This window comes from Erpetoichthys calabaricus, chromosome 2 (assembly GCF_900747795.2).
Source record: "Erpetoichthys calabaricus chromosome 2, fErpCal1.3, whole genome shotgun sequence".
NCBI classification, from domain to species: domain Eukaryota; kingdom Metazoa; phylum Chordata; class Cladistia; order Polypteriformes; family Polypteridae; genus Erpetoichthys; species Erpetoichthys calabaricus.
Genome location: NC_041395.2, coordinates 294,174,233 through 294,199,926, shown reverse-complemented (window position 1 = coordinate 294,199,926; position 25,694 = coordinate 294,174,233). Strand labels below are relative to the sequence as shown.

General features: G+C 36.3%; 1 protein-coding gene across 1 annotated transcript in view; it reads right to left on the bottom strand.

The window, feature by feature from the left end:
- Window positions 1-1,429: 1,429 nt before the first annotated feature.
- The window catches only part of ccdc186 (coiled-coil domain-containing protein 186), a 96,266-nt gene continuing 72,001 nt past the window's right edge, over window positions 1,430-25,694 (bottom strand). Inside the window, exons 10-16 of the mRNA XM_051922449.1 lie at window positions 22,694-22,836; window positions 20,658-20,913; window positions 13,019-13,208; window positions 9,308-9,388; window positions 8,868-9,078; window positions 6,328-6,547; window positions 1,430-5,135 (exon numbers count right to left, since the gene is read on the bottom strand). Of these exons, the coding sequence (XP_051778409.1) occupies window positions 5,067-5,135; window positions 6,328-6,547; window positions 8,868-9,078; window positions 9,308-9,388; window positions 13,019-13,208; window positions 20,658-20,913; window positions 22,694-22,836 (1,170 nt within the window). The 3' untranslated portion in view covers window positions 1,430-5,066. The remainder of the gene's footprint in view (window positions 5,136-6,327; window positions 6,548-8,867; window positions 9,079-9,307; window positions 9,389-13,018; window positions 13,209-20,657; window positions 20,914-22,693; window positions 22,837-25,694) is intronic.

Sequence of the window (25,694 nt, the reverse complement as noted above, 5' to 3'; positions counted from 1 at the left end):
GACTCTGAATTGGCCAATTTGACTACATATATCTAGGTCTTGTAATAAACTGGTGCACCATTAAGGGTGAGCTCACTTCCCGTCACTTCTTTTACCTGAAATTTGCTCTTGTGCCTCTCCTGCCAGTGCCAACCATAATTCAGATGGCAGTCACATCATTGGAGGGGCAAGAGAAATAAATGACAAATGTCTTCTGCAAATCAAACTTCATCAAATTCCCTGGCGGTTCTGAGATTTTGCTCTTTTTTTTTTTTGGGGATTCCAGATATTCTTTACTGGTGGTGTGATCTCCCCCCTTCTGTAGTGAGATGAGTTCATCGGGTCCAAACAAAGGGGAAATACACTGGACATCTTAAAACATGCAAGTCCTTCTCACCAGGTCTTGATTGTTGAAAAATGTTATTTTTACATTAGTGAGAGACTACATAGTAATCCCAGCTCTCAATGCCGCACCTCTGCTGCAGTGAAAACTGCATTTTATCATCTATGATAACACTTAAGATGTCTAGAGGCTGCTTTGTATTATTTTCAATTTTATCATTTTACAGCCGGACATGTGCAATTTTAGTTAATCTAGTCTCCTCTGTGAGGAACTATTATCAGGGTTACAATGCTGTTGTGATGCCACTTTTAATAGTTTGGAAGAGATGGAAGTTAGTGAAACCCCAGTATATTTCTGCATGTTTCTGGAAACAGTTATGACATTTCACTTGCTCAGTGTGCCTGCTCCATATGGGGAAACCACGTGAATCACAACACTTTCAATCCAGTTATGATGATTTGGTGATCCCCAACTGTTTAACTTGTGCAGTTATTTCAGTTACAATACTATTGCTGAAATGTTCCTACAGCAGGCCAAGGTATAAGCACTTAATAAAGTTCAGACTATACCAAGGGAGACTTGTAAGTAAAGATGATGTAGAAGCAGCAGAGGAGCTGGAAGAAACTGACAAAGCATCTAGGAGAGCAAATAAAAGTTTATCAGTACAGTTTGGTTATAATCACAGTTTATGCTACACTACCTTTCACTGCCCATTATTTATCTGGCAGTGGAACTTTGTCTGTTACTAGTGCAGTGCACCCCCGTTTTTGTTGTTTTATACTGTAACTGATTAGCTTTTTGAAAATTTCCAATTTAAAATATCTGAGGGTTTACTTCTACGTGGTATAAATCAGTGCTGCATGTTCTGAATCTGTACTCCTTTCCTCCACAGTCTTCAAATTTTACAAAGTGCTGACGTCTGCTTTGGTCCAAAAAGTAAAGTGTGATGCTGTCATGGTACAACAGCCATACCTCCCTCAGCAAACCTCGGTAAAATAATACATTGTAAGCTTAGGCAATAAGTGTTAAATATATACGGTAAGCACCTATGGTGTAAAGGCATGAGCAAACATTTTTCCACTCTTAAAATTTATGAAAATGGCATAGTTCAACTTTAATGATTTATTTTAAGAGCAATATATACAATATGTAGAACCATACATTTATAAAATCTTGTCCATTTATACACAAACCTGTATCTACAGATTTTAAATACAACTTCATATTTAAATCAGGATAAAGGGTAAAATTTTTGCATTTGGAAGAGAAAATGGAGACAAAAAGTTTTAAAAAGACTGCTATGAAACATTCAATCAAAATTACAAAATAATCATTTAGACAGACAGGACACTACATTGTGTTACATATTAAATTATGTTGAACATCTGCAAGGGAAAACAGCTGTACTTGAGCCATTTAAAGCAATGTGGAAAGAGTCTTGATTTTTCCATTGAAAGTAAAGTGCACTCACTTCGTTGCCCAGGGTCATTCAAATGTTTACGAAAGTCTGCTCTGATACCCTAAAATGCTGACTTCGCATTTCCACTGCAGATACAAAAAGATGCACTTTGACCTCTCACCCCAGCTAAACACTACTATGTCAAAACCCATCTAATTGACTTTATAACAGTTCTTTCCCAAGATTGCAGCATTTTAATGAGATGTAAATGTGAGTGTTTGCATCTTTAAATGTCAATGTTTGAGTTTCAATATGAGCAGTAGATCTGGAAGAGATGATCCACTCTGGATACCTTCTACTGATTTGCTTGGTTTTCTTTTTTAGAGGCCAAGATACAGTAATTGATGGTGGCCCATCTGATCCCCACAAGTTTCAAGGAAACTGGCTAAAGATAATATGATAAACCATTAAAAAAATAAAAAGATTAAAAGCATTTTTTGAAAATGCATTGCCAAATTTCAGTAAAGTTATGAACAGTATAGTACATCACTCAGATATTTACAGCATTTTAGGTCACTTCAAAACTACAAGCTTTTTTAACGAAACTGTAAAACATTTTTTAAAAATTAGTATTAGCAAAGACCCTGGTAAGAATTCAATATATGCCTATGCATCTCTAGAAGCAAAGTTCCCCTTCTGGAGGGGAAATTTTGAAAATGTTTTCAGTAAACATAGTGTTAAATGGAGTTAAAATAGTCTGAAATACAACTGATAAGTGGGCAGTGGAGTGACACAGTCCAAGGTTCAAATGCTGGTTGTGTGGACAATGCACATTTCCTGGATGTCTGCAAAGGTTTTCTTGGAGTTATTCAGTTTTTCTTTTAAATCCCAAAAATGTGTGTTAGATTAATAGGGAACTACAAAATGAAAAACTACATGAGACTGTGTGTGAGCCATGGGGTGAACTAGAGCTCTGTCCATGACTGGTTCCCATCTTGTGCCCAGTGCTGCCAGGGCAGGCAACAGCTTTCTGCCAACTGGAGAAATAGGCTAGAAAATACAAGATGACTGAAGAGGCATATTTCTGTTGATGTTATCTAATAATTAAAGGAGTCAAATTTAAAATTTTAGAGCAACAGGTTTAGCAATTTCATGATTTTAACTAAACCTAAAAACCTGCAAATAAAAATAGACATATGTTCTGTCATGTTTATTTTAACATTTAAGGTTAAATTCTATTATAGTACGAAAAACCCGAAACTGGTACATAACGTAATCATTTAAGATTTGACATTTGGGAAAGTTAGTATTTTTTTTTTAATATACTTAAACACATACATGATAAACAATATTACATTTTTGTTTCCTGGAAAGAACTGATTTTCACAGAATTAGACTTTACAGTAATATATAACAATTACAGGCAATTTTAACCAAATATTTAAGTAAAAACCAAAACCCTTTCCACATTTTTGCTTTCAACAAATAGGGTTACCCACATAAGTTCAGTTCCAATCTGAAAAATTTGGTTGTCAGTTAGCTAGTGTGACTGTGACCGTAGTGTTATTTTGCTACAATTGTATTTAATGTTCTATTACATAATATGAATGACATATCCGTGGGATTTTTTGACAACATCACGGCTCATAGTTGTATTGTTTTTGTAACATATGAAATGCATACATTGATGAACTTGGCAAAGTTAGTCAGCAGAGCTACAAATTACATTTTTGCATTAGTTTTATATGCCATAAGATGACGAGATTCAAAAATGTGGCCAGAGCACTACTGACACAAACGTTCTCTCATATATATTTGGCAAAGGAAAACAAACTTTCTAGCTAAGTGAATCATCCTTTCATAATCAAAACTTCCAGTAGAACATTAATTATCATATCCAATTTCTGCTCTGACCTTATTTTATTAAATTTTTATGCAGATGGTCCAAAGCTTATGTCTCAACTGTTCTGATTCGTTACCCTGAGACGTTTAACCTTCATTAGTGATCAACTTAGTTTACCATAAAAACAATTTGAATAGTTTACATTCCTTTGTTCAAACCTTAATCACATCATACATAATAATTGCACTTTCCCTATTTACAAAGTTAATGAAATATACTTCAAATTATTTAAATAAGCTGTCCATTGCCTCCCTTTAATCATGCTGAATGGAATTTATTAATACATTACTCTCCCTTTCTAACAGGATCTAACAATTCTGTCCCCCAGGTCCTCCCAAAAGAGAATATGAAAGCAATGCCCAGATAGGCCACTTAGGCAGGCACCTAAAACTATAAATTAAGAAAAGAAAAAAAGGGACATAAACAGAGCAAAGAGTATTACACCAAAAAAAAATATTGATAAAAATAAAAAGGGATGAATGGATAGGCAAGATTGGAAACAAACTGCAATAAATACTGACAAGCCTCTAGGCAATTCTAATCATCTTCATGAACATACTGAAATAGTGTACTGGTGGCTTCGACCGAAGTTTAAAAAAGTGCAAGAAGAAGATAAAATTAAAAGCCAAAATTGTCTTCAGTGCCTACATTGAATTACATTCAAAGTGGATTTTTAAAAGGTATGTCAATGATAAACATGATATTGTTTAGTATATCCTAGAATAATGTAAAACAGAAACTTTTTAGAAAATCTGTTTCTGGATGTCTTTAAAAGGGTAAACAAATAAAACATGTTTTCACCTTGTTTCATGTGAGCATTTACATTTCATTGCAATGTAGTAATCATGTAAATCCTTTAGACATTTTCACATGCATCTTTAGGGGAGGGTAAATAATTTCTTACTTTGTCATAACTAATTTTGGCAAAAGTGCATTTTTCATTTAGATACCACAATGTATTTGATATACACATATTCTTGCACAAAGTTCATTCCACAAAGTGCTAAAAACAACATGCAAAGAACAGATTAATTAGCTTACAAAAATAAAAATGAAAGATTATCCTGTGAGGAATTCTAAATGGCAACGTAACTTATCCAAACCAGTTTAGATGAGTATGCCATGAAAAGGCTTAGTTCTTCCTTACTCACCATTTTTTGGGGATGGAGGGATTTTTAAAGATAGGGTGGTAGCATTTCAACTGTATAAATCCAGATGCTTTTTACAATGGTAGTTATGGTTATATATAAAAAAAAACTTCATAAATGGCACATTTGGCATATAAGGAAAACAGCATCTGTTACTGTCCAGAATGTGTTTATTTATACAGACACAAAAATGTGCATGATTAACCAATTTGTCGTAACCATTAAGGTGCAACAATTCATCCTGTTTCAGGACATTAAATAAAGAGACAAATCTGGAAAATATGAAACCATTCTTCAGTCACTGCTCCGGATCTTTTGCTTTGTAAGTCTTTCTATTTCTGATCCAAGGGTTTGAAGATTTTCCTAGGTAAGATAAAGTAAGGTTATAAAAGGAAACACGGCATAGGATTTCTTGACTTGAGGCTCATAGTAGTGTACTGTAGAAAATGTCTTTTTCTAGTAAGATGTTTGCTAAATATAGCAGAGTCAGAAACTGTATAGACTGTTATGTAACTAACTTTGAATAAAACTTGTTAATAATTTCCATTACATTTCCATTTGCACTTTAATTCCACTCACTTTTCATTTTATGTTGCTATCTGTAAAACTAAACCTGCAAATTCTGAAAAACATATTTATGCACTTGAATCTGAGGTATACAATAGTTTTCAATTATCCTAACATGACCAACAACAAGCGAAGCAACCAGTATGTTTCACACTAAACAAACAAACGTGTCATTCTGGAGTAAGGCTGAGATTGATCAAGGTTGTAAAACATTACAATTCAAGAGGATCAATGCCTTCATTTTGAAAATAAACATCAGTATTCTAGAAAAATGAAACAAACTCAATGGTTTGATTTCCTCACAAACACCTATCCATTTTCTGAATCTGCTTTTACCACAAAAATACTAGGAAAGAAAGGAGTTGGGGCAGAACCTTCTAGCATCACAGTGTCAATCTGCTTATCCAGGGCAAGCTCATATGGTAGTTGGAGTTGATCCCAGCAATCGTTGGAACAAGACAGGAAAAAATCTCTCTTATTTTAAAACATAAACTCTCAACTGCTTCAGGATTCTGTTATCATTTTGTTTCTTAAATCACCATTAAGAACTGATAAAAGCATGTCACTAGTGTGGAAGCTGAGAATGTGGAGAAGGAGTCTGTTCTAATAAGAGAGCTACACAAAACAAAATGCTGTCATTTTAAAATCTGAAGGATGTTACAAGTAAAGTGTATTAACACCTATGAGTGTTGATCACACACCTCAGTAAATATATGCCTAATTTTGCAGCCATTAGCAATGTTGACTTGGAAAAATATATCCCCCCATCAATCACTTACTTTGATCTTTTGCATTACCTAATGACTGTGAGTAAATCTGCCGCATAAAGCTGCAGCCAGTGAGTGACTCAGATTCTCTTGGCACTTGTATCAGTGTGCTATTTTATTTCAAAGAATTTAAACAAATCTATTTCCTATAAATAAAAGGCAAAATATGTCTATCCCAGTATACTTTAAGTTGGCATTATAATAATTAATCAGCAACATACCTTGAGTGTGATGTTTTTCAGTAGTGTATCTTCTAAAACTGCTTGCAACTTTCTGTTGATTTCTAAGGATAATTCCAGAGTAAGACCACTGTCTGATGGGTGTGATGTATACAAAGAAGCCATGATTCCTCCTCGCCTACTTAAGTGAGCTTTATTAAAATCTGAAGCTTCTGAAGACAATGCACCAGTCTCTTCTCTAAGAACATAACTCTGAATTATTCTGAAAAACACCAATTTAATAATACAAGTGTTAAAAAAAGAAGTATTATTTTCTTGCTTAGATGTCATATTATTAAATGGAACAGAAAGTACAAGAAAGATAAGAAATGATATACTATAAAATGGGCTGATAATCTAAAAAAAACAAAAAAATATCAAATATAACAGTATAAAATCGTCAAAGACGGAGCTAGAGCTAAACAGTGTAAAAGGCACAGCAGTATGAATGAAAATAACCTCAAACATCTAAAATCAACAGAGCATAAGAAAAACTGACAAGAACAGACCCTTCTGCCAAGCACAGCTCTTCAGTCTCTAGTCACCTATCATATGTGAAGCATCGTCATAGAAAGATTTTAAAGGTCCCCAAAGGGCTATCATCTTATATACATAATATGTGTAGGCAGCATTATCTACTGTCTTGAGCACTGTACTTTACAAGCCTGGAAAGAAGATGTTAAGTATTTTTAAAGAAACAGATTTTCCTCTACAGTAATCCCTCCTCCATCGCAGGGGTTGCGTTCCAGAGCCACCCGCGAAATAAGAAAATCCGTGAAGTAGAAACCATATGTTTATATGGTTATTTTTATATTGTCATGCTTGGGTCACAGATTTGCGCAGAAACACAGGAGGTTGTAGAGAGACAGGAATGTTATTCAAACACTGCAAACAAACATTTGTCTCTTTTTCAAAAGTTTAAACTGTTCTCCATGACAAGACAGAGATGACAGTTCCGTCTCACAATTAAAAGAATGCAAACATATCTTCCTCTTCAAAGGAGTGCGTGTCAGGAGCAGTGACTGTCACAGAGATAGAGAGAAAAGCAAACAAATCGATAGGGCTGTTTGGCTTAAGTATGCGAAGCACCGCGGCACAAAGCTGTTGAAGGCAGCAGCTCACACCCCCTCCGTCAGGAGCAGACAAAGAGAGAGAGAGATAGAGAGAGACAGAGTTTGTTTTTCAAGCACAAATCAATACATGCCCTTCGAGCTTTTAAGTATGCGAAGCACCGTGCAGCATGTCGTTTCAGGAAGCAGCTGCACAAAAGATAGCAACGTGAAGATAATCTTTCAGCATTTTTAGACGAGCATCCGTATCATCTAGGTGTGCGAACAGCCCCCCTGCTCAATCCCCCTACGTCAGGATCAGAGAAAGTCAGCACAAGAGAAAGAGAAAAGTAAGATGGGTAGCTTCTCAGCCATCTGCCAATAGCGTCCCTTGTATGAAATCAACTGGGCAAACCAACTGAGGAAGCATGTACCAGAAATTAAAAGACCCATTGTTCGCAGAAACCCGCGAAGCAGCGAAAAATCCGCGATATATATTTAAATATGCTTACATATAAAATCCGTGATGGAGTGAAGCCGCGAAAGGCGAAGCGCAATATAGCGAGGGATTACTATAATTTCTTTTTTGATTTGTTATATCCTAAAGTGAAGTTTAAAATGTTTCTCTCTGTCATAAACAAAAGTGGCCCAATCCTTCCTCTTTGTGACCTAAAAATCAAAGGTTTAAACTAAACCAAAAAAAAAAAAAAAAAAATCAGTGAATCTTTACATTCTAATGGATGCTAGCCATGTTTCCTTATTAGGCAAGTAACAAGAAAGAAAAAACATTATATTTGAAATGTATTTAGCAAATATAAAAAAACAAATTTTCCATAAACTGCATGAATGCCACCTCATCCTAGCAAGCTAATTAATTATACAGAGAAAGAGTCAGCATGCAGGATTGGCCAGGAGCCACAATTTGAGATATCCTTTCAAGGTTGCCCTTATAAAAGGTGACTATTATGTGAATTTACAATAATATTTATCAGTGAAGGTCTTAGAATCAATTGAAAATAAGGCTAATTCTGTGAAGAGACTGAGATGGATGCTTTAATTTGCATGCTGCAGTCTCCTAGAGTGTAAGCAAAAGGCTTTTCTGAAGAAGACACAAAGGCTCTGGCAATCTGAAAAAGATCAAATCTGGCTTTGGTAAACAAAAAGAAATTTACTGACAGCAATCAGGATAGCTGAGCAGCTCCGCAAAATGATATATATTGTACTATACTAGGTATGCAGTGTTGTCAAGTGGCTTGAAAATGCAAGACTACATGCGCAGTAATAGCTACTGAATCATTGTGTGACAATGGACAAGTAACTTTACAAATTTAATTTTGCTCACTAATAATTTTGGTTTTGTCAAACTTTTATAGAACACTGCCCACGTAATAATGAACTAAGTAAATATTTAGTGATATCAGAATTGAGATGGAAAAATAAAATACATTTAGGTAAAGATATGCCGATTGTATTTTAAATATGGTAGTTACGCACTTTGTTTTCTTTCTAATTTCGTCCACAAGTTGTTTGATATGGTCATCCATAAACTCAATCTTCTCATTTTTTCTTGCATGTGCTTTCTGCAACTGCACAATCCTTTCTATTAACACAGCCTTATCTACTTCAGGGAAGCTGTCAACAGCAACCACTGAACCGGTGTTCTCAGGAGATCGATCATCATTGCTACTTCGAGCATTTAAAGAACCTGTTGAAACAAAAGTCACACATAAATAATTTCAAAAAACAAATGCAGCAGACAATGCATTCATTAAACAGTTTTCTAGTGTTAACTGAAATATTAAATCATGTTTATAATGCAGGTACAAAGTGTTTTTTTATTCACTTTTCAGAATTGTTAAAAAAAAAATATATGCAAGCAGAAGTTTATTAAAAAATATTTTTAGAACGTGTAAGACAGATAGAGACGTTTGTACCGGATGAGCTTGAGCGACTCCCCATACTGCTGGCTTCTTTGTCGTAGTTACCATTTTCCATCTGATCAAGTTTTTTTCGAGCTGTAAGAAAATTAATTAAAAGATTTATGTTTTTTACTTTGTCTTGAAAATTTTTTATGTGAAATTATTAGCAATGGTCAATGCTGCTGACTAATACCAGTACTGGTAAAAGCTGAGCTTATTATCTGCTCATTCAGTCTGAAAAATACGCAACCTCTCTGTCAAATTAAAAATAAATAAATAAATCACATTAGGAACTCAACTACCTACACAAATGGATTAAAGTTATCAAATTATTCTTTAATAACTTCCAAAAAGATTTGGGAGTAAACTGATCTTTCACACATTCAAATCTAGTAAAGCTTTTTATTTTAGAATTTCTTTAAAAAGAGTATATTCTTTTAACACCATTAATGAAACCAAAGAATGACAGAAAAATTCTAGTAATATAAACACATGAATACACAGTGTTACAGGAGATTAAAGGCATCATATTTTGATTATTTGCAGTAACACTGCACTTTCTCAGACTGAGGAATTATGGTTTGCGAATAGCTTAAAAATTATAAACAACCTCCACAACACCAAGTGAATTAAAATTGGATGGATGATGTTTCTGCCAACTTTAAACAGCAATGCTTCACAGCTGTCAAAATCTAGGTCAGTCTTAACAATGCTAACAAAAAATTGCATATGTTGATGAGAAGTAAATATGACACACATTCTTAATTGAACTACCATCCAGGCATTGACCAGGGCACTCTACAGGACTGCCTTGCTTGTTTTAAAAGCAACTCCAGTACGGCTTTGGCTGTAAATTTTAGTTCAACTCCCATCTCTAGCATACTGCACTAAACTTTCCTCTGGATTTCTTTGTACTTAATACTTATGAAAACGAATAAATCTTCTTTCTGCTAAGCATGCACCTGACATGATGTTGCCACAACAACATTTTATAGTATGTATAGCATTCAAGATGTTGTGCAGTGTTAGGCTAACAGAATAAGAGGCCAAAACATTCAAAGTTAATTTTGGTCTAATTAGACCGTGGACTTGTCTTCTAACAAGTGCCAATCTCATGCATGCTTTCAGACAAATTGATAAACACGACTATGGTAAAGGAGAAGAGCAATTTCCAAGAGTAGACTAGTAGGCAAGAGTCTATACATTAAGGTCAAAAAAAGGAAAAATAAATCACAGAGCAGAGCAAGCTAAATAAACACTGATCAAGAATACACAATTCTTCTCTGACATTACACACCACACAATACATACAAAATTTACCCATATAAACACTAACATTTTCAATGTTAAATTAGCACTTACTGTGCAGTCTACCTGCCTAACAGCACACATTGTCATAACTAGCAGTTAAGACATCATTAATAATAATGTAATAAGCAAATAAGTAAGCACAAAATAAAACAATTTATTCCCAAATTCTGTAAGAGCACTCTCTCTGAAGACAAGAACTCTGAATGAACCGGTCTGGTTTAACTCTTTCAGGGCTGATGTCGACTTTTGTCAAAATTCAGGGGTAGGGGATGGTAATCAGCTGTAAACTGCAACAAAACTCGCCCTTACATTTCAGTTCGACTCTCTTTGGTAGAAGGACAGTTACATAGCTTTGTCGATATAACCTCGCATACCTATGCGTGTGTGAGTAGCGAAGAGCAAACAACCTCTAAAATGGCATTGACATTTGGCGAGAGACCAAAGCAAATGTGCAAAGCAAAATACTCCATGGACGTTTCACATAATTTCATTGAATAGGACTCTGACTCGTTGGACTCCAACCTGGAGATGGATATCAAAAACGACAGTGAGGTACCAGCATCATCTGATCGGTCCCCAGCTGATCGTGGGGCTGAACATTTTCATGTAGCATTCACCTGGGAGGACCACCACATATGATGGCAAGAGGTACAAACCAGATTGCGTCACACTGCGACCACCACCTACCTGCTGTGTGAAGACAGCCAGGCAGCCGGCCCACCATGCATTCCTACTGCCCATCGAGGTGCCCCTGCACAGCGACTGCCGCCAGAGACGCCAAACATGCGCCAACAGCATCCACAGCACTTACCAACAGACATTTTATGTTGATTTATGTGTGAACCGTTGCTTTATGTGCTTTCCAGAAAACTGAGTTTTTTGGAAAAAATATTCAGCCCTCAAAGAATTAAAAGGGTGTTAAATGTGGAACTAGTGGAGTAACTGTAGGGCATGGACATCCTGAGCAAATCCAGTAACACTTTTCAGGTCCATAACCTCACACTGCACACATAAGAGTCCAGACAATGGGAATCAGTTTTTTGCCTTATGCGTATGCTGAAGAGAGTGATGAGTAGGTATTAGTTAAAACAGGTTTCAAGCTTGATACATAAAACAGTGGATAAATGTGAGTGTGCACCAGATGACCCACTTTCTAAGTGACCAGACTAATCTGCTTAATAACAGGGAAAAAAAGATCAGAAACCTTCAAGCTAGCTTCACGGTGGAACTCTCAACTGGAGGTTTCCAGTACAGCACCACACTCACTGTCCAGCCTAATATCCAGTTGACTCTCTGTGCTAATAGTCATCAAATCTCTTTTATCAGAAATGTGTGCTTTCTTTAAGTTCATCCATACTCTAGTCCACACAAGTTTAAAATTATTTAAATGATTGCAAACACTAGAAACAGGTGCAGACGATACAGCAAATAGCAGGTTTATATCTATGCATGCATAAAAAATGAAATACTATTTGCACTAGATCTATTAATATTTCTGTAATATTCCAAAGACAACATGTCCTTATTTGCCTAGAATTCTTAAATGTTACAATTAGGATACTCAGTTCAATCTTGATTTATACTCTCATTTTAGACATCAGCCACTGGATAATAAGTTGATACCACATTTATTTTAATTTCTAAGCTAAGACACAAACTGCACCAAAACCTATCATAGTTCGTCTGTTATGATCATGGAAGATCCCCAGGGGCCTTTGCTTCTGAGACAATTACATCTGGAAACAATGACCATTTTCAGATCCATTACTGAAAGTGTTTTGACTTTCTTGATCAATTTGATATGGCAGTCTCTACTAAGGAGGGCAAGCAGCTAAAAAAGAGTGGTGTGTACCACTTAAAATCAACAGTTGCCACTTCTCCAGTAAGGATATGCTAAAATGTCACCAAAGATCTTTTTTCCATTCTTTTGCACCCTGCCTACCCTCTCTTTCCATCTGACAAACAGCTTTGGGCAACAAGATTTCATAGTAGCACATAACCACAAGCATCGACAGAACAGACATCTTCACCTAAAGAGTGGTCTACAGTAATTTGATGAATATATCTGACTCTTCTGGGGAATGATCATTATTGTTGGCCATTTGCAGCATGTTTGTACAAATGTTTTAATTTACATGAGCTTTACTTTATGAAATTCCATGATACTGACATTACAATGATATTTACTTGCTTATGCATACTAGAGAGAGAAAAAGAGTTTAAAACCATATTTTAAATCTTGGGATGCCAGTAAAGTAAGCACTTTTAAAATTAATTAAAAATAAGTTGTCCCTGCCATGCCATGGACTGGATATACATACAAATGTACATTAATTTGTTGTGCTACAACGAATGACAAAAATACGAAAAGTCACAAAAATTAAGTCATGAACAAAAATGTGAAAATGTTCTTACCTTGAACAAGCTGTTTAGTAAGATCTTTTAGATTAGCCACATGCTTTCGTCTCTGTGTCACAAGTTCGTCATTAAGTTCTTCAACAGACGTATTCAAGTCAGCAACTTGTTTTTGAAGGGACGTTCTCTCACTCTGAAGAGCTTCAACTTCTTCTTTCCTCAAAGCCTCCTCTTTCTGCAACCTATTCATCTAATAAAATAATAAAAACCTTAGAGAGTTCAATTTTATGTTTGCTCAAAATGTCATTTTAAAGGCACAAAGTAGCTGGAAAGGCATTGGGTTTCATTTAAATCTCTGTGGTAAAGCATGTATAGGGGTCCGTGGCAGTGTGCAGTTGTTAACTAAAAACAGTGTCCTCAGGCTCAGGGAGGACATAGGTGCACTTGATAACATGGCTGAGAAGCCCTCCAAGCAGTCAGCCCAGCCAGTTTCCTCATTAGCACTCTAGGGATTGTAATTAAGACGTCTGTGCCCATTCAAGTATAAATGAAGCCTGAGTAAAAGGATGGGGAGGTTCAGAGGGAGAATGAGAAATGAAGAAGAAAGACCAGAAATTAAGCCCTATCAGTTTCTCCTGTTGAGCATCAAGGGTAGCAAGAGTGACCAGCTGTTATGAGAGATTTTTGTAGACAGCAAGAGACAGCGGCAGAAGATGGGAGCAGTGTTTACGGGGACTCCAGAGACGCCAAGGGATGATGACATGGACACAAGCTGGACAAAAGGGTTCACAGATCCTGTCAAAGGACATCTTCTCTTGCAGAAGACACCATAATAGACAAGCAGAAGAGACATCTGTTTTAGAAGAAGCATGGAGGCTCAGGAGTGGTTTTAAAGGACAAATGCTAACCTTCAATTTTATACCTATTGACTGGAACATTCGTTGTTGATTTTAATCTCCACCAATGCACAGACTTCATTAAGGATTATTTATTTATTTATTACGAAAAACACTGCACTGCAATTTTGTTTTGAACACTGGATTTTGTGAAAATAAAAGCACTGCACACTTTTACACAATCTCTTGTTCTGTGTGTGTCCTTATTGCTCAGTCCATCTTCAGTTTCATGACTATCAATGACCTAGGTTCAAGGGAGTGTGCTAGCTGAGGGCAACCCTAGCATCACAATCTTTGTTTAAAACACTTGGGCAGTGATATTTATAATGAAATTCTGAAAGTCTTAAAATAATTAACATTTCTGCAAGAAATTCTCTCGAGGTCAGTTTTATTTTCTTACAGACGTGACATTGCTTGAGCTTGCAAAACGCTGCACTTATAAAATAGTTCTGCTTTTAGAAACATCACAGAACAACAAAAATAAAAAAAGCAAAATTTTACAATATGTAAACAGGCTGCTTTACAATAGAAACTTTCCTTATTTTAAGTTAAATATTCTTTAGAAAAGAAATCTTGAATTGTTAACTTAAATATTAATTATTCTATGTTATATTGTAAAAAAAATAATTGCCAGTTTACCTGAAACATTTTAATCTTTTTAACGTGGATATAAATGGATCTAAATATTTAATTGCTAGGAAAAATGATGACATTCAAGCTATCCTATCATCACACTTATATCACACCACTGTTAAAGAGAAGCAGCAGTAGTATATGTACTTTATTTCCTCCACTGTACAAAGTAAATGAACCATTAATTGTACAGCAAGTGAGGGTCATTAGCAACATCTCACATTATAATCAACCCCACCCAACTTAAAATCAGTTTCAAGAAGCTTACAAGTCCAAGTACCCAAGACTTAAAACATGCAAAAATTCAAATAGGAAACTGATGGTGCCTAAACATATCTGTTGTAGAAAACAACCAGCACATTTTAACAAAAACTGAGCCTGCTATAGTACAGTATAATTAACCAAATGACAAAAGCTTATGGGAAAAGTCTACTTTACAGTCAGCATCCAGATTTTTATTGGAAACCCAATATAGCTCATGTGGTTGTGTCAATAAGTTTGTCACCAATCACAAAAGCAAATGTGGGCACATGATCTTAGAACAGCCAATCACAGAAGAAAATGTAAGTAGTAGTTACATCCGTTTATTACCCAAATGCAGAAATGTAGACTCTAGAATAAATCTGTAAAGAATGCCAAAATTAAAAACAGATATAGCATTCTAATAATCTGGCACATCACTACATCTAGTATTTTCTATTTATGACATTTTTACTACTTTTTCTAAAGTTGTTGAAGATTTCACTGTTTTGTCTGTCTATTTATAAAAAAAAAATCTTCTGGAAACAAAAGCAAGGCTATGATACATGATCTTCTCAAAAGACATTTAAAAGACCCGCAAGACTTGCCACAGTGTGTCTCGCGGGGACTGTAAACATGAGACTTGGTGCCAAGAGATTGTCCCAGGGCCGTAGCAAAAATGACAGTGGCTGTACAGGCTTTAAAAAGATCGAAGGGCAGCGCGACAGCAGTCCCCCTGCTGACAACACGAGCAGCATTATACATCCTGCAAAAAAGACTTTAACCACGCCCAGGGCCAGAAATAAAGGAAAAGGATTGTTTTTACAACGTCACGCAAGACCAGGCAGTGAGCCATCATTTAAAAGGAGTCCATAGACCTCTAACCAAGCAGTTGTTGGATTGCTTTTGGCAGACAAGCATCATGTGCTCCCAGCTCTTAAAACAATGACATGCAATGCGACAAGCAGAAGAGACAGCTCGCAAGCAGCAGAAAGACAGCAAATGATCCAAAGGCATATCCTTAGCGTGTATTCAGATGCGCGCCCCCCCCCCATGTAACCATGCACATGGCCAAAAATAAAGGACAAGTATTGTTTTTACAAAAGTTTTTAACGTAAAAGTGAAAATAATGCATATGTAACAATTCCCAAGAAAATAATCTCTTTAAATTGTAGATTGCCTACCTAAGGTAAAGTCATCCCTGATGACTGGGGACATAGAATGGCAAAATGGGGGAGGCAGCTTGATGAATAAGGTCTCCAGGACTTAAAACAAATCCAAATCATATTATGTGATATCATCTAATGTGAAATTCTACTCCGTACTTCTAATACTGGGGGGCTGTCAAGAGGCAGGGCCTGTTAAAGCCCATTGCGGCACTTCTTGTGTGATTTTAAACTATACAAAAATAAATTGTATTGTATTGTATATCCGGTAAACCGAACACGGGGGTGGGCGAGCGAAGCCCCTTAGTATTTTAAAAAATAACCATTAATTTTGTTCATTCACAACAATTTCTCTGAAGGCATATTTTACTATTTTTTTTGCTTCATTGCCTAAAAGCTAGATTCTTTGCTATACTGACTGCAATTTTCTTATTAACTGATTAAAGGCAATATAGGAAAACATTTTATTGGTAGTTTGCAATGGTGCAGCCTGCAGCAACAAAACTATTAGATAAACAGTCATGGTTTAAATCTAAGAATTCATAAATAATGTCCTATTAGACATTCTAATGGATTTCAAGTCGAATATCAAACAGATTCTAACAGCAAGTCAAGGTTTATAAATCTGAAGAGCCTACAGTAGGCAAGAAAGAATAGGAGTGAAACAAATACTAATTTTAATTTCACCTTGGGAATGACCTACAATTCAGATTTGTCACATTCTTGTTATAGTTTTCAACTTCCAGAAAATACAATTGCTTTCAAACAATACTGACATAAGCAGGCTTCAGAATGTTATGTTAATACAATTCATGACCACAGTGACTCCATACCTATTGTTGGGAAACACAACTACCAATGGTCCACTGGTGAAAGCTCAGTCTAAAAAACATATAAGGCCAGATATGGACTGGAGATATTCAGATACTAAATTAAAGAAATTGGCTTGTAAAAATGTGATTGACACTTTAGAGTAATTTCAGATTGCATAAAGGACTGAACACAAATATGATAGTGGCACAATTCTGGTCTCTTTGTGCACGGTAATCTCAATTTTTGAACCTTGGGGGTTTCTGAAGTTGTCTATTAAGACCTGACCTGAGCAATCATGTAACATTTTGTGTTAAAGAGCTTGAAAAACATGAAGTAAGCAGTTTTTCAATTTATTGTGTTTGATTGGGGAAAAACTTTTATTCCTCAGATATTATGCTTTGAAAGCTTGGCAGATTGAGAATCTTGGTACGATTGTTTAAATAAAAAACTAAGTGTAAAGCTTGAGATTCATATACATCAAAAGTAACTGCATACTAAACAAGGCAAAGACATGAATATTTGATAACTCTAAAAAATAAATTGTTTATGTTATATCATCTGGAAGGGTGGAACAAAAGTGAAGAAACAAAAACGAGAATCCAAACAATTTTGTGCATTTTGTCTTATAAAAAACTGAATCAAATTTGTGTTAAAAAACAAAAAAAAAAAAAAAACACTTTTTACTAAATAACCAAATGCTTTTTAAAATTAGTTTGGTGTAAATTCTTATACCTTTCTGGTCTCATAGTTCAGGTTTAGGGGGTGTTAATGAGGGGATAAGCAGGGTTAAGGATGTCAAATGTAGGTCTGTGAGACAATGGCCTGCAACAGGTAACCAAACTTTTTGAAGTCTCAACACCAGGAGCTAGGACTAGAGATATGTAACTGCAGGGTGACCCTTAAAGAACCTGGAAAACGCTATGAGACACTATGACAGCTTAGACTGATTCAGTGATGTAATAGCACCCTTTCACACCCACATATTTACAGAGACCCAATTTAGATTCACCATCCATCCATCCATCCATCCATTGTCCAACCCGCTGAATCCGAACACAGGGTCACGGGGGTCTGCTGGAGCCATTCCCAGCCAACACAGGGCACAAGGCAGGAACCAATCCTGGGCAGGGTGCCAACCCACTGCAGGACACACACAAACACACCAAGCGCACACTAGGGCCAATTTAGAATCGGCAATCCACCTAACCTGCATGTCTTTGGACTGTGGGAGGAAACCGGAGCGCCCGGAGGAAACCCACGCAGACACGGGGAGAACATGCAAACTCCACGCAGGGAGGATCCGGGAAGCGGGAAGCGCTACCCACTGCGCCACCGTGCCGCCTTAGATTCACCAATAAACCTAAAATGCACATCTTTGTGGAAAGGAAAACTGGAGTACCTAGTGAGTTACAGTTGAAGTGAGATATTTACATACACTTAGGGCGAATTCCTTAAAACTCACTTGAAAAATCCTTTTACTGATTTTTGGCATATTAAGACATTTGCTTTATGCAGGGCAAAAGCATTTTTCCCCAACAATATTTACAGACATATTATTTAACTTTTTATTGACTATATCATAGTTCCAATGGGCCAAAAATTTAGCCTAATTGGAGTCAACATGTAGATGTATGTTTGCTAGATATAATGGGAAAAATCAAAACAAATTAGCCAAAACCTAAGAAAAAAAAATTGTGGACCTCCACAATTCTGGTTCATCCTCAGGAACAATTTCAAAACACCTGAAGGTTCCATGTTCATCTGTATGAACACCATAGGACCAATACAGCTGTCACATAGCTCAGGAAAGAGATTCTGTCTCTTATAGAAGAACATACTTTGGCATGAAAAGTGCAAATTAATCCCAGAACAGCAGCAAAAGACCTTGTGATGATGCTGAAGTATTTATATCCACAGTAAAATGAGTCCTACATATATCAACATAACCTGAAAGGATGCTCAGCAAGGAGGGAACCACTGTTCCAAATTCATCATAAAAAAGCCAGACTGCACTTTGCAGTGGCACATGGGTACTAAGATCTTACCTTCTGGACAAATGTCCTGTGATCTGATAAATCCAAGATTGAACTGTTTGTCCATAATGACCAAATGAAAATTTGTGTGCAGAACTGAAAAAGCGAGTGCGAGCAAGAAGGCCTACAAACCTATCGCAGTTACACCAGTTTTGCCTGGAGGAATGGGCCTTTATTCCAGCAAAGTATTGTAAGAAACTTGTGGAAGTCTACCAAAAATATCTGGCCCAAGTTAAACAATTTAAAGGCAACACTACTAAATATTAACAAAGTGTGTGCAAACTTGTGACCCACTAGAATTGTGATATAGTCACTAAAAAGTGAAATAATCTGTGAACATTGTTAGAAAAAGTTACTTTTGCCCTGCATAAAGTATGTCTTAAACAATATGCTAAAAATGTATAGTTTGTTTAAAATCTGTGGAGAGGTTATGAAGAGAGTTCTAAAGAATTCACAGTAAATGCACATAAACTTCTGACTTCAACTCTAGGAAGAACATACAAACTCCCAGAAAACCACTGTGTCATCCCTCCGACAAATTTTTTTTTTTTTTCACTGAAATAATTCTTTTATGACTGTAACTCAGAAAAAGTTAGGACAGTATGGAAAATAAAAAATAAATCTGCGATTTTAAAATTCACTTTGATGTAATCCATCACTAACAGCATAAAGAGAAGATATTTAACTCTTAATCTGGCCATCCTCATTTTTTGTAAATATACATCCATCTTTGTCATTGAGGGCCTGCAACACATTCCAAAAAAGTTGGGATGGCGTAATTAAGGGCCAATAATGAATCAAAAAAAAAAGAAAATAATGATGTGAGTAGAAACTGATGATGTTCAACATACAACTATACAGTAAACATGTTTTTTTTTTTTTTTTTTTTTTAAATAAAAGATGCATCCAGTCTTTTAAGACCAAAGATGGGCTGAGGATTGCCAATTTTCCAACAAATATGTGAAACAATCATTAAAAAATTTAAAACCGTGTTTTTCAAAGACAGATCAGAAGGTATTTGGGTATTTCACCCCCAAGAGTATATAGTATACAGTAATTAAAAGATTCAAAAGAATCAGAAGAGGTTTCAGTGCATAAAAGGCACGGGCAATGGCATAAACTGAGCGCCTGTAATCTCCACTCCCTCCGATGGCACTGCATCATGAACTATTATTCATCAATAAGTGATATAACCACATGGAGTCAGGAGCACTTTGGCAAACCTTTATCAAGTAACACAATGTGTAGTTACATCAACTACAGAAGGTAAAACAATGCAAAAAAACCAACCACCAACTGCCCAGCCTACAGTACTGACCTGTCCCTGTCTGAGAATGTGTGGCACTTTTGAAATGTAAAATGCAACATCAAAGACCCCACATAGTTGCATACCTTAAGATTTGTTTGCTAGGAGAAAAAGACAAAATTTACTCCTGAAGCTCTCAATAAAGTCGTGTCTTCACTACCTATACACTACCTACCTATAGGTGGCGTAGTGGTAGTGCTGCTGCTTTGCAGTAAAGAGACTGTGGAAGATTGTGGGTTCGCTTCCCGGTTCCTCCCTGTGTGGATAGCGTTTTGAGTACTGAGAAAAGAGCTATATAAATGTAATGAATTATTATTATTATTACATTAATTATGTGTTGTGAGAAGGAAAAGCAACATTACAAAGTGGTTAATTCTTTACTGTCCAAACCTTTTTTGGAATATGTTGAAAGTATCAAAATAAGAGTTTACTTTTGACAAAACAAAGTTAATTAATTGAAAGATCAAATAATGGAGTTTATATTGTTTTCAGGCCACAGATCCTTTAATAATCCCAGCTTTGTTTTTACTTTTATTTTCCATATTGTGCCAACATATACCAAAAGCTACCTTTTTAATTTGACATGAAGCACTTTTACAACTTTGAACTTACTAATTCAGCATTTGTATGACCCATTTGTTCCAAATTATCTTCTAGATCTTTCACTCTGAAGGTTACTTTATCAAGCTGAACCTGTAGGGTGTTGCTTTCTGATTGCAGCTGAGCATTTTTGCTGGTCAGTTTCTCTGTAAAGCTCAGTAGTTCTGATTCTCTCTTTCGACTGCCATCAATATCCTTTTGAAAGTCAGCAACTAGGGCATTAAGATTATTTATCTCCTCTTTCAATAATTCAATTTCCTGTTTGTCCCTATAAAACAAATGCAAAGATTATACATTATATATAATAAAAATTCTAAATAAAACACATTTATACATAAATACAAGCATCTATTTCACAGTATACATATACTGTACATATATTATACATATGTGTATATACATACAATATATGTAAAAATATGCAAATATAAATGTACAGAAAAAGAGGTAAAAAAACATTAATTCCACTAATTATTTAAAAGCAATCAGCAGCGAAAACATATCACCAGATTGCCACCAAAGTCCCAAGTGGTACTGCAAATATTGTTAAAGGGTTAAGTATTTCCAGTAAAGGGTGCTTTTAGAGCCAGTAGACCACATCAGCCATAAATAAAAAAGGGTTAGAAATGGGACAATCACACCTTGTTTGGAGGCCTGGGCCAATGTACAGAACAAAATTTGTGAGTTAGAAAAAAAATGTTCACAATAAAAGGAACGTAATCCTTCTTGAGAACTTGAAATAAAACACAAAGACTTTTGATATATTACAGCAAGTTTTACCAAGCCCTCTATCAACCTTAAGTTCTGGCTGTCAATCTACAGTTCAGTAGTTTTACTTCAAAACGTTTACCTGCTAGCATTTTACACTTAGCAATCACTTTATATAAAACAATATATATGGTGCTGCATGTCACTGCTCCAGGTTTGAAGTAAGAACTCCACTTGCTCCACTCTGTCTTTGCCACATTGTCCTTTGGTGTGGTTTGGTCTCCCACAGCCTGTGGTTAAGTTCTTTGCTATATCCTCCACAAGACTCTTTCTGTTACAAGAGTTTAGGCGTTGACGTTCTGTTATTGTAGTAATGATGCATTATTAGACTAGGGTCAGTCACTGGTACAGAGCCTGGCATGGAAGAGGGGATCGTAGATGAAGCACAGTGGGCTTCTAGCTCTAAATGTCAAAGGTGAGTAGTTTCCAGGTTCAAAGAAAGGTCGTAAGCTTCTTGCTCCCTAGGGAATAGTGGCTTCCTGCTCAAAAGAAGTGTTGGCCAGTTTTCTGTTCCAAACAGAAACGGATGACTGCATCTAGTTTTACAAGAAATAGTCATCTCTTGGATCAAAGTTCCATCCAGTTCATGAGATTTTCATGAGATTTAGCCAGAGTTAAGCTCATGTTTACAGGAGTCTGCAGACATGTCAGCTTTTACACCTTTGCTATCACATAGAAGTACAGAGGTGACCAAGCGTTAGTAGAGAGCTGCAGTTTAGCAGTTAATTTTAGCATTCATACAGGTATGCAACCAAAGTGTCATGTGCCAGAGCAAAGATAAACAGGGCAATGCTACTTCATGTGTCATGTTTTTTTATTTTTTTTGCACAGTACATATTTACTCCACTTCGCATTTGCTTTCTGGATTAAACTGTGAACAGGATTCATTTTTGGATTTGACTAAAAGTAGCGTTAAAATATAAATGGGAAAACTTGGTTTGGTCAGTTCATATTTTCACATGTTTGGCTACAATGAAAACTTACAGTATTTTTAAAGCAAGACTAAAAGAGCATGCAAACTGATCAGTTTAAATCTACAAGTTTGCTACTATGGAGAGCTAACAGTCTTAAGGAAATCTGCATGTGTACACAACAAACTCCTAAAATGACCAACAACAAATCAGGCATATTTATGACCTACAGTTAGTTTAAGTATAAATGTAATTTATGTAAAATACTTGATTAATTACAAGTGAATTTGCTCAAATGTATAAATTCAGAAGAATGAAACAATGCATAAATATATAAATAAAAACCTTGAAAAATATTCACAGAATTACCTGTGTTGCTGGTCTTCTAATTTTTGGACATCTTTTACTCGATCCAACAGATTCTGAATTTCACTTTTTTGTCTATTAATAATCTCTCTGTACTTATTCAGTTCATCTTCTGTTCTTAACCTTTCCTCTTCAAGGCATTTTACCTACATGGAAAACACAATGGCCTTGAAAACAGTAACTGAAAAGACAAAGTAAAGGTGATCAGCACTACAGTGCTGTGAAGCACATTATATAAAAAGCTTCCATTTAACCCTGGACAATATGGCAATGCTATCATTGAAATATTTCTAGCCTTGACCCAGAATATTAATTTGCTTTGAGAAGATGATAGGCTATGCTTACTTGCACACGCTTGAGAAAAAAAAAATCCAGATCAAGGAAATGATTAATGAAGAAGTGCCAAGCTGGTGCATTGTTCAGTTTTGGTGGTCTGTCCTTGACAAGCTTGTGTTAGGATAGAAAGTTAAGATGCTAGGGAACAGACCAGCCATCAGGTGTGTTATAGCTGATGACAGACAGGAACTTGCTCTCACATGGTCGGGTATTAGCATTTGAGTCTGTGAATGGTGCGTTGAAGCCTGTTGAGATGCTGAGAAATGTTTCATCAGAAGAAGACCAACAGTTTCTTTGTTAGTACCTAGTAAACTTGTACTAATAGGCGATGCCAATGGCAATCAATCAATTATTGATTACTGACATCATAGATGGAGTTTCTTTTCCTGAGGATTTGAACCCATTGATTAAGCACATTGTAAATACACCATACACTTATATTCCGATTGCACATGGATAGGCTGTATGCACACTGCATTTATTTACACTAGGAAGTTTAAATGCTTTTTTAGCAGAAATTTACAAATCAGAATATAGTTTCACTCACAAAAAGCAAATTAGTGGTAGACACCCCATTTTGACAGCCTGTGGAAAAAGCCATTTGCAACATACTATTAAGAAGAGACAAGAGAGGCAGAGGATGTTGCAATTGTGACAGCTCTAGCCAAAGCTGCAACTTTGTCACCAGTCTGCATTCATTTCATTCATTCGGACTGACTGTAGCAAACTCTTGCTTGGATCATTCGATGATTGCTGTTGCTACTCCGCAAGCATCTTTTCACATTTTTCAGTATTTGCAAAAGAACATAGCCTATCAGGATGCTGATAAGACATGAAATTTCGAAAATGTATACTCGTAAAAAAGCATGTTGCTCCAGCATCGAGGTACATCACAATAACCACTAGTATTAGGTGTAACACCTTATCCAGTCTTTTGTAACAAGCAAATCATCAGCAACCCAGTCCATTTGGAAAGAGTGTTGTGCCCTCTGATCAGCAATGCAAAGGGTTTCTGACCACAAGGGAAGCAACTCTGGGCATCAGTGGCATCGACTGATCCCAGAGTATGACAACCAAAAGGGATGACGCTGCTTAATTTAACTCCAGGCTAATGTTCTATACAGTTCTGACATTTTGACTATTTAACTTGCCAAGAAAAATACATTTTGTGCAAAGAAAACAATTTATTTACATACAGTAAATAATCTGAAACAGCTATGGTACCACTGTGTTCATTTTACACTGCCCTGCTTGTATTTTGTGCTTTTTATAACTTCAGAATCACTGATAAATAATGGCTGGCAAGATGTGCTACATGCTGTACACACAATTTATGATTTGAGTTTGTCGTGAATCTTTAGCAATAAAAACCTTCCTGCTTACTCAACAAATAACTTAATTTGTTTGACTCACCATGCAGTTTTGCTTTGAGGGCAAAGTGTTGCTAGTTAGGTAAGGCTAATTTCCTCTTAGTCAACTATTTGGTTAGCTGTATTTTTCTATATTAAATAAGGATATTATTGCAAATTGTCATAATGAATGGAAATTAGCAATGCGGGCGCTCAGTGACCAAATTGAAAACTACAGGAACTGCTTTTCCTGTTGAAATGGCAATTCAGTCTCGAACCCCACCTGATAATATTGACTATTGATGATGTTTAAGGGGACGATGATTGACCCAAGAGATTTAAATATTACCCAACCCTACTTCCAGTATAATCTTTTTAATAGATTTAGACAAGTTGAGATGTCCTTATCTGCAGTGGGTCGGCACCCTGCCTGGGATTGGTTCCTGCCTTGTGCCCTGTGTTGGCTGGGATTGGCTCCAGCAGACCCCCATGACCCTGTGTTCGGATTCAGCGGGTTGGAAAATGGATGGATGGATGGAGATGTCCTTATTGTTAGTGTTAAACACATAACAAGAAACCAAAAATATATATATTCTCATACATATAGCTGCATATGAAATAAACATCTAAACCATGATTAACTAAAATGTGCTTGATATGTAGTTATATATTTAAGATAATGTATTTTATATTATGGAAATAAAGTGAATTACAGTGACCCAATACAGTAATCCCTCGCTATATCGCGCTTCGCCTTTCGCGGCTTCACTCCATCGCGGATTTTATGTGTAAGCATATTTAAATATATATCGCGGATTTTTCGCTGCTTCGCGGGTTTCTGCGGACAATGGGTCTTTTAATTTCTGGTACATGCTTCCTCAGTTGGTTTGCCCAGTTGATTTCATACAAGGGACGCTATTGGCAGATGGCTGAGAAGCTACCCAGCTTACTTTTCTCTCTCTCTTGCGCTGAGTTTCTCAGATCCTGACGTAGGGGGATTGAGCAGGGGGGCTGTTCGCACACCTAGACGATACGGACGCTCGTCTAAAAATGCTGAAAGATTATCTTCAGTTGCTATCTTTTGTGCAGCTGCTTCCTGAAACGACATGCTGCACGGTGCTTCGCATACTTAAAAGCTCGAAGGGCACGTATTGATTTTTGACTGAAAAACAAACTCGGTCTCTCTCTCTCTCTCTCTCTCTGTGTGCTCCTGACGGAGGGGGTGTGAGCTGCCGCCTTCAACAGCTTTGTGCCGCGGTGCTTCGCATACTTAAAAGCAGCCCTATTGATTTGTTTGTTTTTCTGTCTCTCTCTCTGAC